The 20,165-nt window shown below is 37.8% G+C and overlaps 1 protein-coding gene across 2 annotated transcripts in view; it reads left to right on the top strand.

Annotated features, from left to right (window-relative positions):
• Positions 1 to 20,165, top strand: part of LOC130921380 (SLIT-ROBO Rho GTPase-activating protein 3-like) — a 104,148-nt gene that overhangs the window by 67,342 nt on the left and 16,641 nt on the right. The window contains exons 5-15 of one of the 2 annotated variants that reach the window (XM_057845205.1): positions 2,679 to 2,870; positions 3,204 to 3,332; positions 3,409 to 3,630; positions 3,724 to 3,825; positions 6,769 to 6,966; positions 7,074 to 7,158; positions 7,803 to 7,830; positions 13,499 to 13,529; positions 17,255 to 17,315; positions 17,579 to 17,656; positions 17,888 to 18,022. In XM_057845205.1, coding sequence (XP_057701188.1) covers positions 2,679 to 2,870; positions 3,204 to 3,332; positions 3,409 to 3,630; positions 3,724 to 3,825; positions 6,769 to 6,966; positions 7,074 to 7,158; positions 7,803 to 7,830; positions 13,499 to 13,529; positions 17,255 to 17,315; positions 17,579 to 17,656; positions 17,888 to 18,022 — 1,261 coding nt within the window. Of the gene's footprint in view, positions 1 to 2,678; positions 2,871 to 3,203; positions 3,333 to 3,408; positions 3,631 to 3,723; positions 3,826 to 6,768; positions 6,967 to 7,073; positions 7,159 to 7,802; positions 7,831 to 12,914; positions 13,018 to 13,498; positions 13,530 to 17,254; positions 17,316 to 17,578; positions 17,657 to 17,887; positions 18,023 to 20,165 lie in introns of both variants that reach the window. The other variant, XM_057845204.1, reaches the window with a different exon arrangement.

Raw genomic sequence — 20,165 nt, 5'->3', positions numbered from 1 at the left:
GCATGCGTGTGGATGCATGCGCAAGCGCCCTGAGCATTGTGTAAACGTTTCGCCGCGTAGTAAGGAATGGCCGAACACCGGTGATTTTTTATGTCGTACCCAGCAGCAAGTGACCAGTTTATATTTATCCTCTTTCTTCATAGGGAATTTGTGGAAACTTTCCTTTGCCTGTTTCTTCTGTATATTTCCACAGCCTCTAAATGCACATTTCATTTCGCCATGTTGCTGGCCGTCTGTTAACTCAGCAGACTGATGCTGCATTCGAGGAAGGTGGGAAGTCAGAGTTCCCAACCTCTGATCTGGAAAAATATCATTAGTACGCCTCCACTATTTGATTGCTTATGAGAAGTGAGGTTTGCTGGAGGTCAAATTGTCTTTTGAAGGCCAAAATAAAAAACAACTTGTGGCGATCAGTCATCTTTGCGGTTTACTTTCGCTTGGAATGCTTTAAAGTCGCAACTGTTACCCTCCAAGCGGTATAAGTCCGACTTCCCACCTTCCTCGAATGCAGCGTGGGAATGAGTGACCGAAGCACTCCTCTTTATTGGATCGTATTACGCATATATATATCTAAAAAAATAGTCCTGCAGCATGAAATAAATTACAGCAGTTTTGTGTGACATTGTTTTGGCTACATGGGTGTTTTGAAACATAATCTGTGTTTTGAATTTATTTTACTTTGTTGGATCTGTTCGTAGATTTGTATCAATTTTCTATTGGCATGCTATAATGGTGCCATTGACTCGCGCTAGCTTACCCACTCTGGAGCCCTGAAACTAACAAAAACTTGCAAACGAAACTAAATTGTTGAAATCAATTCCACCAACTAACTAAATCCCTGCTAACTCGAAGATCAAGCCTAATGTCAAAAATCCTGAACTTCCGCTTTAAGTCCACGACTGCATAAATCGGTATCGGTTTGATATCTGTATCAAGATTTTTGTAAGGCAAGGCAAGGCAAACTCATTTATATAGCACATTTCAACACAAGGCAATTCAAAGTGCTTTACATCACATAGTTGGACAATATCGGTTACAAAATCATTATGGGAAAACTTTACTTACAATTTGTGTGTGTGAAACTATCTGCAGTTGAGTTTAAGCATGCACGTATTGCACGAGATGCAATACGGCAAATTATCGTACGGTAAATAAGAATAAGGGCAGTAATTTTCCCGGCTGCGATTTATCGCCGCGTGCTTGCATACATTTGTGCATGCGTTTGGTGAGTGCACTTGGCACACGTGCGTGTTGATTGCGTATGACTCCGAAAGACTCCAGTTCTTTTCATTATGTTTATTGGCCATCAACACGCCATAGATTTCAAGTTCAGACGTACAAAATAAGGAAACACATCTATATTAAACATTGTAAAACATTATCATTCCTACATTGAGGCTAATGGAAAAAGACAACGTACTAACCTCTTTAGCCGACTACAAAACATCTGCAGTCTTCTCCAAAATGCAAAACTGCGGTTAAAAGGTGACATTTCAAATGCAAAAACTCGCTGGATTACAGCATTTGCAAATGATGCTAACGAAAGAAAAAATCTATTACTGACACCACATGAATGATGGAAAGCGAAGTACACTTAGTTTGTTTTTGTCTTTTTAACTGAGTGTAGAGCTTAGGGTTAGCGGCTTAGCAAGCATACTTCCAGTGAACATTTCAAAATAAAAGCACGCCACGTTCAACATTTAAAGATTTCCGGAGGTAATCTCACATACTGCAGATTCTACACTAAGAATAGATTTACTGATAGATTACAACCATTATGAAAAGTCTGATTGACAATGATAATATGATATGATAAATGATAATCATTTGTCTTCAAATTTGTTAACATAAGCACTTTACAGGATAAGATGACAGTCATTTTGGATCAAATAAACAAATTTAATAGTTTTTTTTATCCACCTATTTCATATTCTGCACTTAAGTAGCTTTAAAATCATTCGATATGCATTGTGGTTTTTTTTTTATTGATAATGTTTAATATAGTTTGTGTTTTATTTAAGAATAACTTTAATATAGTTTGTGTTTTATTTAAGAATAACAATTTATTGCATTTAAATAGGTGATTTATTAGGATGTATTGTCACAACGTTCATGGTTGAATTGGTTAAAAAAATTGACAATAATATCGCATATCGGCAATAATTTGTGTGATAATATACTGCCAACTAAAATTTGTTATTGCGACAGGCCTAGTCGGTCTTTCAGTTTAAAGTGACATTAAATGAGATTTGCTGATACATGTGGAAACCCTGTAAAAAATTACCGTTAAACCTTATTGCATGTATTGTACTCTCACTCTCTAATGTGGAGAAATGAAAAAAAAAGTGAGATCAGTTTTGAATTCCACAACCAATAATTTGTTAAAACTGGCTGTCAGACCGAAAACAAACAACATTGTATTTCACTGTTTGTTTACACTGTTTGTTTACGCTGTGTTGTACATTTTACAAGCTTTATTGAGTTTCTCATCTTTTTAAAAAATATGATTCGAAATACTGCATAATAAACTACCTTTATTAGATTAGGTTGAATTATTTGTTGTTATGACCTAGAAAAATGTTGATTCCGAACATTCCTTGGATATTTTTCTCACAAAACCCCTTTCATCAAGCCTTTGCTAATACTGTGCATGTGTGTTTGTATGTGTGTTGTGACAGGTCATGAAGACATACCACATGTACCACACGGAAAGCATCAGTGCCGAGGGCAAGCTGAAGGAGGCCGAGAAGCAGGAAGAGAAGCACATCGGCAAGGCCAATGACATTAGCTCCGCCTTAATGCGATACGGTCATGACGAACGGCCACAGCGGCGGAGCTCTGTGAAGAAGATGGAGAAAATGAAAGAGAAAGTATGTCTTTTTATTTACTTTCTATCATGAATAAATCTAAAATATTGTAACATATACACCCTACGGTAAAATGTTTCGAGACATGTGACCCATGACCAATCCTACTGAATTGTAAAGTGTCTCAAATCTTTTGAAAGCTGTTCTACAATTGTCTTGAATTACATATCCTTTTATAAAGGCTTTAAATATAATTAAAAATAACCAGCATCTTTAAATCCTCTCCTGTTAGCCAGTCATGTCGACAACAACAAAAATCAGGATTTGGCTGCAATATCTGTCATCTGCACTCGCTGTTTATCATCAAGCATTCATGTGTGTTTCTCTTTCTCATAGAGACAAGCCAAGTATTCTGAAAACAAACTCAAATGTACAAAGGCCCGCAATGATTATCTCCTCAATCTGGCAGCCACTAATGCTTTGGTGGCGAAATACTATATCCACGATGTATCTGACCTGATAGATGTAAGGACACCCAGTCAGAGGACAAACACACTGTTAGATCTCCATTAATGTATAAAGATTAATTTCCTGTTCTCAGTGTTGTGACTTGGGGTACCACGCAAGCCTGACACGGACCCTGAGAACCTACCTGTCGGCCGAATACAGCCTGGAGACGTCTCGCCACGAGGGTTTGGACGTTTTAGAAGGAGCGGTGGATGCCATGGACCTCCGTGGGGACAAGCACAAATTCATGGATGCACACAGTCAAATGTTCTGTCCACCTGCACGCTTTGACTATCAGCCACACATGGGGGACGAGGTGAGTGAGAGATAGCGAGCTGAGGTCTTTTTTTTTCGCGCACGTTCCTTATCAAGTCACCACAGCAGAATTTGTGTTCCGCTTTCTCTTCAGGTGTGCCAGGTGAGCGCGCAGCAGCCAGTCCAGACGGAACTCTTGATGCGTTACCAGCAGCTTCAGACTCGCCTGGCGACGCTCAAGATTGAGAACGAAGAGGTGACATGTTGTTTTCTAACTGGGTATAAATTAAATGAAATGTTGTATGTGTAACCTCAATTTATGTTCGGTGGTACCTCGACATACGATCACATCGACATACGATCCTTTCAACATCCGACGTCAAATTTGACTCGTCATTTGTCTCGACATATGACGACATGCTCGAAATACGATAATTTATGACGGCGGCACAATTTCATTGTTTTCCCGCAAGACAGACGCACGGCGGATTTTCTTGTGAGAGAAATCAACATTGGTCCCAAGAAGGTTAGTGCAGGTGGTGAACAAAGGAAAAAGGTGATGCTTACCATTGAAATTAAGATAGAAATGTTTCACAGCGTGGTATGCGTGTCAGTGAAGTGGCTCGACAATACGGCCGGAATGTGTCTTATGATTTTGACGGTCCTCCTCCGACCTGTTCGCCGTAGCCGACGTCAACAACAAAATGAAAAGAGAAAGTAAAAACTCTTCCGCACCTCTTTCTCTCTTTGTCTTCAGCCATGGTACGTTCAGGAACAGCACGCACAACACAAACGCTACTTTAGAATCCGATTCGTTACATTATTATTATTATTATATTTTTGTTCCGATTTTGTATTTATTAATTTATTTGTTTTGCTTTGAAATTGTTCCAGCAGTATTTATCAAGGATTTAGCGTAGATTTTTGGGCTGTGGAACAAATAAATAAAATTATAATGTATTCTAAAAGGACCTCCCATTTAACACGCCCCACAACCGTAGTTACGTCGATGCTAACAACAAAGCTAGTAGAAGAAGAAGAATTCACGTCGCCTACGTTGCCTCAGCACGAGCAGACTCTTGATCCTTTGCCGCATTTCGACCATTTTGAGGGCAGTAAAAAGCATGAAAACAGAACACAAACGGAAAGGAGGCTTCCATAATGCTCTGCATTGTTTACTTGCTTGAACTGAATGAATTCGGTTGCACTTGTCGACGTTGATCTTAGCATGGTGACGTCACGTAACCTTATGCACGGCTGAGGAGGGGTGGGGGGTTAGACGGGTGGGGAAAAAAAAAAGACACGGCTTTTTTTGTCAATGGGAAAGGTGCCAAATGCCAATTGCTAGTGGGTTGCATCGGCTTGGAAAAAACGCGCGTTGACCCACTAGTTTCAGTGGGAAAGGGGCATAATATGTAAATTAGGGCTGCTGCTATCGATTATTTTAGTAGTCGATTAATCGATGAACTAGTTAGTTCGAATAATCAAGCAATCGGATAAAGAACATAAAAAAATGTAAATACCTGAGCTGAGCCTCAAACGGAATGAAAAAATAAATAAATAAGGATCTATGTACAACAAAAGAACAATGGACCAACTTACATAGCAAAAGTTCGCTAGCTTAAATGCTATAAAATGCCAACTTTTTTTTTTTTTTTTTTTTTTTTTACAGTGCTCTTAACAAATGGTTAAGACACATAGTCCCACCAAAAAAAAAAAAAAACGGCTGAATATACCTATAAACTAAATTATGAATGCATGGAGAAAAAAAAAAAAAAAAAAACATTAGCTCAAACAAAAACTTAGCTTATGCTGGTCTTTACAGGGAGCAGCTGGATTCAGCCACATGAAATGAGGCAGACTGGAGGGCAGTGTGTCCACCCAAATCAATAAAACTAAATGCAAACACTTTCAAAACAAACCATTACAACGCCTCTTTAATTAAACGAATACTCGAAGCAGCAACATTTAATTTGAATCTTTTTTTCTAATCAAATACTCGAGTTAATTGATTAATCGTTGCAGCACTAATGTAAATACTATAACACTACAGAATTCAGATTCTACACTAAGAATAGCTTTAAAATGACACCCTTTTTGAAAAATATGATTGGCAATGAATATTATAATTATTATAATGCTATTATATATAGTAGTATACTATAATAATAATGTTATTTATTTTTAAGAATTGTTTCTAACAATGTTGGAAAGGCGAAGTCAGTGTTCTGAATCTGTTTACATTCATTCTTTTACACTAGTAAATGCTATCAAAATTTGACCTCATTGTTTATGTGTGATTAATTATTGTTATTTACATGTTTATTTGTACTTTAATAAAGAATTTAAGTGTTCCAAAATGTTTTTGTGAATTAATAAGTGTCAACAAAAATGTAATTGCTAAATTGGAAAAAAAAATAAAATAAATGTTTTTAATTTATTTATTTTGATGAGTCAACTAATCGTAAAAATAGTCGGCTGACTAATCGGGGGAAAATTAGTCGTTTGGTACAGCCCTACCGGAACATATTTCCTCCACACCCTTCTCACCTTTTTAACCCCTGACCCATTTTCATGCCTGCTTTAAGTATCAAATGCCAGTTGCACTGGTGGCCAAGAAAAACAGTTTGGTTGCACTGCTTAGCAGGAAGGTGTGAGGCTGAGTGCACTCATTCAGTGAAGCATTTGATAAAGACAAGCATTTTTCTAAGTTATTCGTGTTTAAAAATAATTTACATTGTGAAGGCATTACAGTGGTTAGCACCTCCACCTCCCAGTGGGTTCAGTCACGGCTCTGGCCTTCCTGTGTGGTGTTTGCATGTTCTTCCCGTGCCTGCGTGGGTTTTCTCTGCGTAGCTGCTGATTGAACACAAAATTCTCCTATTTTTAATAGCGCAATATTATATCGCAAACCCCCCTAAAATTGCAATGATAGTTTTTTCAAATATTAGTCCTGCCTACTGGTGATGGTTATTGGAGTCTTAAAGGTGTTTCATTTAAAAAAAAAAAAAAAAATGGGGGCTGGTATTGGCCTATCCCCAAGTCCTCTCAAAGACATTTTGAAATGTGACAAGGCAGTAAAAGTAAATGTCTGCTTTAAATATAGAAATATACACTTATACTTTTTTTGTCAAACAAAAGCTGAAGGCCAGTTAATATATGATGAATGTGTAAATGTGTGTGTGCCTGTGGATGTCAGGTGCGGAAGACTCTGGACGCCACCATGCAGACCCTTCAGGACATGCTCACAGTTGAAGACTTTGATGTATCCGAAGCCTTCCAGCACAGTCAGTCCACCGAGTCGGTCAAGTCAGCTTCGTCTGACTCCTACATGAGCAAGGCCAATATCTCTAAGAGAAGAGCCAATCAGCAAGAGACTGAGGGCTTCTATTTTACTGTGAGTTGTGATTATTAACTTTTCCCATTGGAAAACATTTGTGCGTAATCTGTAAAATATACTGCATGTATTTTTTTTTTTTTACAATTAACTTTTTATCCTTTTAGAAATACAAAGAGTACTTGAATGGCAGCAATCTTATTGTGAAGCTCCAGGCCAAGCATGATCTTCTGAAGCAGACATTGGGAGAAGGTAAGCCTCGAAATGCCTGGTAGTTGATCACTAATCTACTGTACGCTAACGCAGTAGTAAAGCAGCAGTAGCAAAGCAGAAAGTATGGTAGTTACTGAGCTTCTCAGCCAAGACTAATGTAAAACTAAATTAAATCAGGGTTGAGAGGTTATTTTTCAACTTCATGTTGCAACCACAAAGCCATACAAGTCATCTGCTTTATGCTTATAATTGTGGGATAAAGCAGGATTGTGGTTCATGCTTTACACATGATAGAATGCTTAAGCCTTCCTTTCTAAGTGACTGATCAAAGTGTGAGGGTGAGTACACTGTATTATGAAATCACCCCCTGTAAAGCAGCACCCCAAAAGCTGCCCCTGAATATGCTCGCACTCTAAAGAGAGAGCAGTCAGGCTATCCGGGGCACTTGGGGAGGCTCTTGTACGTTACCGGGGCAACATCTGAATGGCTGCTGCTTGGCAGCGTGACAAATGCAGCCATGGAGCTCACCCCATTGAGTGCGCCTGAATAGATGCCTGTTTTCTCATAACACCCCTTTCCGTCTCCATCTGGCAGCCTGAGATTTTTTTGGCTGGCACTCAACTGTACCGTTTGAAAAGCAGCGTATCATAATTTAGCTCCTTTTGTGCTCTGTTTCCTTTTAGGAGAGAGGGCCGAATATGGAACAACCAGGTAAGATGTCCGGTGACAACAGTGTGAATAAGGTAGTCGTTGATGTATACAGCAAATATGAAATCCCTTTGTAGGAATGGGAATGTCAATGTAAACATTGTGAAAGACATGAAAATATCGTATTCTTCAGACTATTAAGTGTTTTAGCACATCAATGTTCTGCATTTGTTATTTTTTTCTATGTCTTTTATTATTGTAATCCCTGTTTTATTTATTAATTTATAGATTTTTGGTTTATTGTTTTTAAGGTGGGTACGGAAAGTATTCAGACCTTTTGAATTTTTTCACTCTCTGTATCATTCCAGCCATTTGCCAAAATCAAAAAAGTTGATTTTATTTCTAACCCCGGTAACACACCAGGCACGTCAACGGCGTGTGAGTGATGTCGGCGCGTGAACGCTCCAGTGACGCTCGCCATCAATTTCCCTAGGACGTGTTTTACGAGCAGAGCGTCTATGGAGCGGCTCGATTGGTTTGCGTGAGGATTAGTAGCGGGTATTTAAAGATAATAATACAACAACAATTTGCCTTTCAGACCCCGCGTATTGGTCAGCTTTCTTTCTGAAAGAAAGAAGAAAAAAGAAGTCATGTGCTAAAGAGAAAAGCAATTCCAATGACATACATTTTAACATGTATTTTACAAATGATATGCCTCAATAAATCATTTTTTTTCTTATGAACGGTTTTCAAAAGTTTTATTGATGTATTTTCTCAAGTTAAAGTGTTTAATTAATTGTGTAAGCAGGATTTGTGTATTATTCTTATTATTTAATTCCAGGTGTTTTAGCTCATTTCAATTTATTTTATTAATATGGGCTAATATTTATTTTATTAACTATTTATATTTTACAAATGTGATGTAGTATTCATTTATATTCTATATTTTATGTTGTACAATTTTAGTTCCTATGTGAGTTTTATTTCCTACTTGTTTTGTTGTGGTAGGAGGGTTTTGTATTGAACACGGGGGTACTATTGCGCCGAGATTAAAAGCAGAGTTGATACTCTCCTGTCGTGTTTGTTGTTATTATAGCAGAGAAGACAGCAGTAAATCAACAACATGTAACAACACGTTCTACCCACACCCTTCCATCTGATGGACTCGAAAAGTAAGGGTTACGATTGCATATTATTTTGAAAATCGACCCGATCCACCTTATTTTTACACGAGTGACTTCCGGTTTGCCCGTTCCTAACTAGTAGCATTGACGCAGGACGGCTGTGTCTCGCATCAAATAATAAACTCTGCCGTTCTTTTCGCGTGTGACGCGTTGAGCCTCTTCTGGGACACATCTAACTCGCGGCCGCACTGCGACTGGTGTGCATTGGCTGATTGACTTTAACGGCCACGTTTCACTGCGTAGTCGCGGCGGCAACATTGTCACTCCGTAGACCTTTCTGGTGTGTTATCGGGGTCATTAATGTACACTCTGCATCCCATCTTGACAGGAAAAAAAGAGTAATCGATTAATCTATCGACTAGTTAGTTTGATGCGTTGCAGAATAAATTTTGAGAGATGTAAAACAAAGGTTTGCTAAGATTGCACTTTCAAAAGAGCATTGCATGGGAATGCAAAATAAAATTAACAAGTCTTTCTTCAAACTATGCAGATTTGCACTTTCATTTCATTATAAATGCATTTAAAAATGAATTAAATTACCTGAGTTTAGCCTCAAATAGAAATAAATAAATAAATAAATGAGCATCTAAATCCAACGAAAGAACAATTGGCTAAATTGCATAACAAAAGTCCGCTAGCTTAAATGCTATAAAATGCGAACTTTTTTTTTTACAATATTCTTAACAAGTCTTTCAAACACACATTCACACAAAAACTGCCAAATATATCTATAAACTAAATTACGAATTCATAAAAGAAAACGTTCGCTCAAACAAAAACTTACCTTATGTTGGTCTTAACATGGAACAACTGGATTTAGCCATGTTAAATGAATTTTGTCATATTCACTGTTGCCACGAGAGGGCAGTGTATCCATCCAAATCAATAAACGAATCGTCAAAGGCACAAACTTTGATTTGAAGTTTTTTTCTAATCGAATTAGTTGAGCTAATCGATTAATCGTTGCAGCACTAGTCATAAGTAATTCAGACCTTTGCAGCGACCTTCAAATTTAACTCACATGCTGTTGATTTCTTCTGATTCTCCTTGAGATGGTTCTGTTCCTTTATTGGAGTCCATTGTGTTTAAATAAACTGATTGGACTTGATTTGGAAAGGTACACACTTGTCTATTTAATACGTTATAGCTCACCATGCATGTCAGAGCAAATGAGAATCATGAGGTCATAGGAACTGCCCAAGGAGCCAGAGACAGGGGAGCCAGGAGAATTGTGGCAAGGCACACATCTGGCCAAGGTTACAAAAGAAATTCTGCAGCACTCAAGGTTCCTAAGAGAACGGTGGCCTCTTTAATCCTCAAATGGAAGAAGTTCGGGATGACCACAATTTATGACCATCTGATATTTCAGTTTTCTTTTTTAATAAATTTGAAAAAAGAAATCCAGATTTCTGCTCTTTTCTGTCAAAATGGGGTGCTAACTGCACATTAATGAGAAATAAAATATACTTTTTTGATTTTGGCAAATGGCTGCAATGACCATGAGTGAAAAATGTCAAGGTGTCTGAATACTAAATAAATAAATGTCTGTCTCAAGTACTTTACTGGAACATTATAATAATAGCTATGCTCCAACGAATTAGAATTTCTCCACTCTCTCGCATTGAGATCCTCTCTCACTCATTTCAGGCCCTTCCCACAGACTATGCCACCTACTGTACATTTCTCACGCCTCCCCAAAAATGTAATTTGACCATTGTCATAACGTCAAAAAAGATAGTTTGTAGTTTATATTTGCTGCACAACCGTTAGCCTAAATATACTATTGATAGCATTAAAAGTTAAGAGCCACACGGTATTATATAACTGCTGACTACAGATGAACTTATTGAAATATTTCTCTTAGAAATAATGTCAAGATAAGGCTAGTCAGGTATCACTGGTTTTTAGTGATTCATGGCTCAACCACACTGTAATGGTGTTTTTGTTTACCTTTATTTTGCCCTTTTAATTTGAAACTTCTGTATAATAGACATGTTAATGTTTCTGTTCAGTAATTGTTTTTCGGGCTCTATATTTTATCATCTTTAAATGTATCATATTAATATATACATATTTATTTTTAAAAAATATATCTGTATACAGTGGTATGAAAAAGTATCTGAACCTTCAAGTGTGACTGCATTTTTGTCAAAATCAAACAGATGAAAAAAATAAATAAAATAATAATAAATAATTGTCTTGTTGCAGCATCCATCCTCGTTTTAGCTTTAACTGTCTGACAGACGGCCTCAGATTTTCCTGCAAAACATCCTTATAAACTTTTGAATTCATTCTTCCATTAATGATTGCAATTTGTTCAGGCCCTGAAGAAGGAAAACAGCCCCAAATCATGATGCTCCCTCCACCATGCTTCACGGCGGGGTTGGTGAGCTGTTCCATTTTTCCTCCACACATGACATTGTGTGTTACTCCCAAACAATTCAACTTTGGTTTCATCAGTCCACAAAATATTTTGCCAAATGTCTGTGGAGTGTCCAAGTGCCTTTTTGCGAACATTAAATGAGCAACAATGTCTTTTAGACAGCAGTGGCTTCCTCCGTGGAGTCCTTCCATGAACACCATTCTTGGCCATAGTTTTACATACTGTATAGTTGATGTGTTCACAGAGATATTGGACTGTGCCAGTCATTTCTGTAAGTCTTTAGCAGACACCTTAGGGTTCTTTTTTAACTCTCTTCATACCACTGTATAGTTGCATAAAAACTGATTTTGCTCGAATAAAAACGATATATGAAAAGGACAATGAGCTTTTGTAAAATAAGTGATTAAGAATTACTGTACCAGACGTGTGGTTGTTGTGGTTGACAGTCATGTTTTGTTTTTTGTTTTTTTTTAATCCATCTACTGTCATTTTCACTGGAACGTGAGATTACTTTTTCCCCTAGTTTCATAGACGGTAGGAGTAACAGCAAGGCATTGAGGTTCAGAGTAGAGAGTGACCGATATGGGTTTTTCAGGACCGATACCGATTGTCAGTAGTTAGAGGGGCTATTAACTGATTTTTGGTGCCTATATTCATTTGCATTAAAAGTGTGAAAATTGTCGTAAAAAAATCAAATAATGCAAACACTGAATGTCATCGAAATGCCTAAAGCATGTTTATTTAATCACACAAATAGAAAATAAAAACTTCAGAAGTGCCTGAATTTCCTAGACTCAGAAACACCGTTATAAAGTTAAATAAAATGTTAAATAAGTAGCTTTCTGAAAATTTTCTACAGAAAATACAATACAACATAAATTCAGCGAGTTCCCCTTATCTGGGCAACAAACATCGTGCAACAAAACGCAGCCTGCATTTATGAAAAATAAAACAGCACCCTAAAGTACTGTATATAACCGGAGTTCACGTATGTTGATCAATGACCTTTCATTAACTTGTTACCATCTGTGAACGGTTATCCATGCTTTAATATCTCCCGGGTTGCAACAAAACATGCAGCAATAGTGGAGTTTGGAGAAGCAATCCACTTCTTAAATCTATTTTTGCGCTCCTTTAATTTCTCCAGAAGTAATGCGATCACACTTTCTGGGTACCCGGCTGCAATAGTATTATGCCTTCCGTGGAAATGTCTTTCCACATTACTCCTTTTGTGATTTGACTACTTCTTGCTACAGACCAACATTCAGAAAATCCTTCCGCATTGGCATTAAATCCAATTGATTCCGCCCAAGAAACGTTGAATCCTATTTTCTCCTTAGTTATTTTTATTTTCCCCTTTGTGATCCATTGGCCATTACATGACCACCATTTTATTTAGCCGCCCTGCTGATAGAAACGTGTGTCGGCGCTGATAATTGGCCTAGCAGATAATCTGTCTATCCCTACTTCAAAACTCATAAACACTGTGGCGCAGATGTGATGTCTATGAACTGCTTTATTAATTGCATTATCCTTCATAAATATCATACCAACAGTGCAACCCCCCACCCTCTCCCCAGGCCCCCAATACTTCCCCCTAAACCCCAGAGAATGCGGAAGTCTAGACCTCGCTCCATTTTTAGGCATAAGCTGTTTAACGGCAGTATGGAGGCCTTCATCCAGGTATGAGCCCATTGTGTGCTCTTTCTCTTCGTAAGTGCCACTGTCTCGCTGTGGTCCTTTTGGTTGTTGTTTTTGTTTTCCCTCACCCTTTGGCCATTCTTTTATCCAAACATTTGGCTCGCTCACGCTCTGACTTTCCTCTTGCTCGTCGCCTTGTCCCCGTCGTCTCTCCATCAAGTCATACATTGGTGAATTGATGGGACGTGGAGGTAATTTGCAGTATACTACCAACAAAAGTTGTTCTAGGATTTGAAATTAGGCGTATATTCTTCCTTTATGACTTAAATTTAGCCCCCCACCATCAGCTAAGCCCAATGTCCCAGTGGTTCGCACCCCGACAAGGCACTGAATCAATGCTTTGGCATTTCCAGACCTTTTCTTTTTTTTTTTTCTCTCTCGGTGAGTTCTGTCTTCCTCACTAACTTGTTTGTGGTTGTCGCCTCTCTTCCGCTGTCTACATGCCTTACTGCTCTCTGCCCAGGGGAAGACGGAATGTCCGAACCAGGACTCAGGTACTCTGTCCTATAGCTGGGTCGCATCACCATTTTTGCTACACTTCTGGGCCTCTGTTCTGTTGATACTCCTTTATGTGCATGTGCACATACTGTAATATTTACATTCATTGCATTTCTTAGTAGGCCTGAACGATATTGGAAAAAAACTGTCATTGTGATTTTTGGGGGGTTTGCAATGTATTGCGATTATATTACGATATTGAAACTAGAAGAATTTTCACCCGATTATTTGAATAGCTCTGTTTGGGATAGGCCTCAGTGATATCAAGCCCTTTGAGACAACCTTGTTGTGATTTAGGGCTATACAAATAAAATTTGAATTGAATTGAATACTGGAAAAAATCAATACTGCGATACATATTGCCAAGGCTCCATACTTACTTTTTGCATTTTCATAGATTGCATTGCATAAGATTGCATAACCAGCACAAAATGGAGGCGCACACACATTCTTCATTGCATCACCTTTAACGGCATATTATTAATCACTCTCCATAACAATAATATAATTCATTCGGTAACACTTTACAATAACTATCCGTTTTACTAGTTAATAGATCAATAGTAAACTGTTAATAAATGATTTATTGTTGATTTGTGAAGTATTTATTAACGGTTTGTTAAGCATTTACAGGGTGTTCTTAACCTGAAACACAGTTTATGTAGAAACGTTTCAAGTTTTTGTGTGTCACGTTTGGCATTTCTATCTTTTCAGGTTAAGAAATGCCGTTCACTTCAAAAGAAAAGGCATTTTTATAAGGCATTTTGCAGGCAGCGCTCATGTTGCACATTTATGAAAATCTGCCATAGAACCAACAAATATTTGCACTTTTCCTTGTATATTTAACCAATAAAACTTATGACCTTCAACATAAAGTGTATATAGTTTTATTAAGATCCATCAACTAGCATGGGCATTTAGAATGGGGTCAACCATATTGGAACACCCTGTAAATGCTTAACAAACTGTTAACAAATACTTCACAAAACAACAAGAAATCATTTATCAACAGTTTATTAATGATCTATTTACTAGTAAAACGGATAGTTATTATAAAGTGTTACCATTCATTCTCCTTCTGAACCGCATATCCCCACGAGGGTCGCATGGGTGCTTGATCCTTTCACAGCTTACTCCGGGCAGAAGGCGTGTTACACCCTGAACTGGTTACCAGCCAGTCGCAGGGTACTTATAGACACACAACCATTGACGGACACACTCACACTAATGGACAAATTGGAGTGTTCAATCAGCATTCCATGAACATTTTTGGGGATGTGACAGGAACCCAGTGAAAACCCACGCAGGCACGGGAAGAACATGGAAACTCCACACAGGAAGGCCGGACCCGGGATTGAACCCACTATCCCAGAGGTGGACGTGCTAACTACTGTGCCACCGTGCCGCCTTCATAATGTGAATTATTTTTAAACAAGAATAACGTAGTAAAATGCTTGTCTTTATTAAATGCTTCATTGAGTGAGTCCACTCAAATTCACTCACGCTGCCAAGATCAGCTTCTCACTTACACTATGAGTTGCCACAGCACACGACCCCTAGTGTGTAACAAGCTAAACGATGATTAAAACATTTGTGCCTTTGATTGTAGAGCTACCAACTACCAAGTCTCCTCTGCTAGATCAAAGCTATAAACCTGTCAATCATCGTTAGGTTTAAGTACCAAGCGCGAGGTGCACTGATGAGGAGGGAGGTGTGAGAGGCTGCAGCGCTGTACTAGCTTGAAGCAGAAAAGCGAGTTTGCGTGTTCAAAATATATATATGGCAGAAAACACTCAGGTGACTTGAAGTTCTGCTCTGAGACCCTTAATTTGGCCAAATTTCAAAATTGTCCTATATGCATGTGTGATAAAACATTGGAAAGCTTAAAATCTCAATTTTCTGGGGGAAGAAAAAATTTGAACAGTAGGGCATATTTAAAAGATTTTTTTTGAAACCCCTAAACCCTTACTCGAGGTGAGAGCATGAGAGAGCATAATTAAAGACACCATTATTTTAATAAGATATTATCGCGTACTTACTTTGTTTCGATCCAAAAACTCAGTGTAGCATGTCTCACCGAGTGTCAAGATACAGCTGTGAAAGGCCACAGCTGGACTTAAGGGGATTTTATGGGTTAAACACGGTGATATAACAAGGTTGCAATGCAGAAATCACAGACATCAAGGAGTGGTCGAGCTTTTCTTTTTCAAATATTTACCGTTTTAAATGTTTTTTTTTTTTTTTTTTTTTTTTTTTTTCTTTGTTTGGATTGATTATTTATCGTCCAAAATATTGGTGAAAATGTGACAGTAACAAAATAAATACATTTAAGCGATAGTTATGAGGTAGATATCCGTGAACTATTTACAGACACTATTTTTTTCATTGTGACGTAATTTTTTAAAATGTTTAAAATATGCAAGTGAATGATTTTATAAAGTTGTTTTTTTTTAAACGAAATATTAAACATCAATTAATGTTTCTGAGCGAAAAATGACATTTCAAATAATAAATATGATTACTTACCTTCTTTCTATGGCTGGGATGAAACAAAAGCAGTTGCGCGGTTTCTGTAAACGGGGGTCTCCAGGGTAAAATGTACAAATTAAAGATAGTTTGAAGGCTTAATGCGCCATGAAACTGCTATGGCAGCATATAGACATATTGTTCTGTAAAACACAACAGTTCTTTTGGCTTGAAATATAGCAGTTTATTTTTAAGAGGGGTGCAAGAGCAGAAACTGCTTTTTCAGCCTTGTCTGTGTTTTCCGCTATATATGTGTATATATATATATATATATATATATATAACGTCCTTGCGATGCAGGTATTCCGCACATCGCAATGGCAATGTTCAAACGACATATCATTCAGGCCTATATCTATGGAACCCCAAAAGGGTCAATATTATATAAATAAAAACACAATAGCATTTTTATTTCATCATTTCATTTTTCAGAACAATTAGATTTTACAAGACAAAAAACATTTTTCACAATTTTTTTCTCATAATGTCGTTTACTACAATGGCCTTTTGATTTCATAATTTTTTTCAGCACAATGAAATGTCTTCTGTCAATCAAATGATTGGCTGGATCATTGCGTCTGGTCGTTAGCAGTTGGTAGTGTCTGGTCCTTAGCGTTTGGTAGCATCAATGAATGATTAGGTAACCTTCCAGAAAGCATCCCATCCTAAACACACTGCTGCTGAAATCCTCGCTCAGGCTGAGGTAAAGGCCTTTCATTACTATCTAACTGGTTCGCAACTTCTCTCAGTAACTCTAAAAGTGACGCTACCAAATGCTAACGCAGCTAACCAGATTTCACGATCCAGCCAATTCCTTAAGTGACTCTGCCTCATGTATTTGATTGACAGCACAAGCTTCATTGTGCCGAAAAATGACATTATGAAATTTTAAAAAAATACTTTGTGAAAAACGCTTTTTATATTGTGAAATGTTTTTCATAATAATATTACCTTATGTTTCAATTTAAATGTCATATTACACAATTTGTCTGCTATTTATCAAAATGGTATTTATTTCAAAATGATGTTTTTATTTATTTAATTTTGATCCTTTTGGGGTTCCATATATGTCATAATGTTGCTCTGTAATGTTATATTTGATTTGTTAGAAAACAACAAGTAAAGACTTGGTTATTTTTTTACTATATTTAACATTCAATTTCCCCTTATAACGAGTCTTTTAATGTGATCGCAGGACTCAGGACAGCCAATACCAGTGGTGGTTGAGAGTTGCGTCCGATACATCAATCTCTACGGTGGGTTCCAATGTTGTGTTCATTAATCTTGTCTGGAAAAGGACAAACTCATGAACATTTTCTAAGAAGATTTCATGGTGAATATGACCCCCATTTGGACATCAGGAACTAAAATTTGGTGATATTTGCTCTATTTCTGCCCACACACATTTAAAGTGCTGGCCAATGGTTGTGTGCCATGAGCATAATTGCTGCATTCTTTGTACTACTTTCCCTGACCATCTTTAAAAAGAAAGTACTCAAAGGGGTCTGTTTGTTCACAGGTCTTCAGCAGCAAGGTATATTTCGTGTCCCAGGATCCCAGGTGGAAGTCAACGACATTAAAAATGCATTTGAAAGAGGTCAGTGCCAGTCTTTTCGTACATCTCAATTGAGTCCAGATAGCATTCATCAACCTCAAGAAACCCACTTCAATGCAGTTCGAGAGCACCAAATTTTAATCTATAATGCATGTACAAACCACTGTAAAAGCATTATGAATGAGATATTGGTGTATTAATAAATGAACAGACATAAAGTATTCTACTCAGTATTTGTGACGTTGACAAAGATGAATGCTTCATTGTGTCTAGGAGAAGATCCGCTCGTGGATGATCACTCGGATCATGACATCAACTCTGTGGCCGGCGTTCTTAAACTCTACTTCAGGGGTCTGGAGAAGCCGCTGTTCCCTAAAGAACATTTCCTTGACCTCATATCCACTACGAGTGAGTCATCTTCTGGGAAACTTGTCAAATATGAAGCCTTCTCTAAGAAGCAACACATTGTTTGTTAGAACATTTACTCCTTAGTAGAAGTGAAATGAAAAGATTTGGATTGAGGGAAAAAAATGATTTGATTGAAAATAGAAAAATTAAAATTACAAAAATATAGTTGTATTTTCCTTTAGAAAGGATACAATTTTAACATTGTGTCCTTATGTTATTCAGTTTCAGAAACTATGGGGGACGAGGGACAATGACATGATGACTTTCGTAAAATTACATTTTTTACATTACATCTTCATTCTTGTAAAAAATACATTTCTTTCTTTTAAAAGACTATTTTCCAATTTGCTATAAAGTACGAACGTTATTTACATGATAACAACTAGAGGTAGCACGGTAAACAAATTCGACCAAATATAAGTTTGTATAGTCGTATATACACTGCTGGCCAAAAGTATTGGCACCCCTACAATTCTGTCGGATAATGCTCAATTTCTCCCAGAAAATGATTGCAATTGCAAATGCTTTGGTAGTAATATCTTCATTTATTTTGCTTCCAAAGAAAAAACACAAAAGAGAATGGGAAAAAATTCAATCATTATCATTTCACACAAAACTCCAAAAATGGGCGGGACAAAAGTATTGGCACCCTTTGAAAAATCATGTGATGCTTCTCTAAATGTGTATTTAATTAAACGGCACGTGTTACCTGGGGTAGCAATAACTAAATCACACTGGCAGCCAGTTAAAACGGATTAAAGTTGACTCAGCCTCTGTCCTGTGTCCTTGTGTGTACCACATTGAGCATGGAGAAAAGAAGGAAGACCAAAGAACTGTCTGAGGATTTAAGAAGCAAAATTGTGAGGAAGCATGGGCAATCACAAGCTACAAGTCCATCTCCAAATACCTAAATGTTCCTGTGTCTAATGTGCACAGTGTCATCAAGTGTAAAGCCCATGGCACTGTGGCTAAACTCCCTAGATGTGGACGGAAAAGAAAAATTGACAAGCGATTTCAATGAAGGATTGTACGGATGGTGGATAAAGAACCTCGACTAACATCCGAACAAGTTCAAGCTGTCCTGCAGTCCGAGTGTACAACAGTGTCAACCCGTACTATCCGTTGGTATCTGAATGAAAAGTGACTCTATGATAGGATACCCAGGAAGACTCCACTTCTGACCCAGAGACATAAAAAAGCCAGGCTGGATTTTGCCAAAACTTGCCCGAGAAAGCCAAAAATGTTTTGGAAGAATGTTCTCTGGTCAAATGAGACAAAAGTAGAGTTTTTTGGAAAAAGGCATCAGCATAGAGTTTACAGGGGGGGAAAACGAGGCCTTCAAAGAAAAGAACACTGTCCCCACAGTCAAACAAGGCATAGGTTCCCTGATGTTTTGGGGTTGCTTTGCTCCCTCTGGCACTGGACTGCTTGACAGACAGTGTGCATGGCATTATGAAGTCTCAGGACTATCAACAAATTTTGCAGCAGAATGTAGGGCCTAGTGTGAGAAAGCTGGGTCTCCCTCAAAGATCATGGGTCTTCCAGCAGGCCAATGACCCAAAACACACTTCAAAAAGCACTAGAAAATGGAGTGGAGACTTTTAAAGTTGCCAGCAATGAGTCCAGACCTGAATCCCATAGAACACCTTTGGAGAGATCTGAAAATGGCAGTTTGGAAAAGGCACCCTTCAAATCTCTACACCTTCAGCAGTTGGCCAAAGAAGAATGGTCTAAAATTCCAGCAGAGCATTGTAAAAAACTCATTGATGGACACTGGAAGCAGTTGTTTGCAGTTATTTTGTTTAAATGTTGTGCTACCAAGTATTAGGCTGAGGGTGCCAATACTTTAGTCCGACCTATTTTTGGAGTTCTTTTGTGTTTTTTTCATTGCAAGCAAAATAAATGAAGATATTACTACCAAAGCATTTGTAATAGCAATCATTTTCTGGGAGAAATTATCTAACAGATTCGCAGGTGCGCCAATACCTTTGGCCAGCAGTGTACAATAGGATAAGAATGATTGGAATGTTAAAGGTGCATGCAGTTGTTCAGGAGTTAAAGTTGGATAGGCAAAAATGGAGTTCAGCAGGTCTGGCTTCTCCGTAATTGGTGGACTGGAAGAAAATTTGGATCGGTAAACCAC

This window comes from Corythoichthys intestinalis, chromosome 9, assembly GCF_030265065.1.
Source record: "Corythoichthys intestinalis isolate RoL2023-P3 chromosome 9, ASM3026506v1, whole genome shotgun sequence".
In the NCBI taxonomy this organism is placed as follows: Eukaryota; Metazoa; Chordata; class Actinopteri; order Syngnathiformes; family Syngnathidae; genus Corythoichthys; species Corythoichthys intestinalis.
Note: the sequence above shows the minus strand (reverse complement) of the source record. Positions and strands in the feature narration are given on the sequence as shown.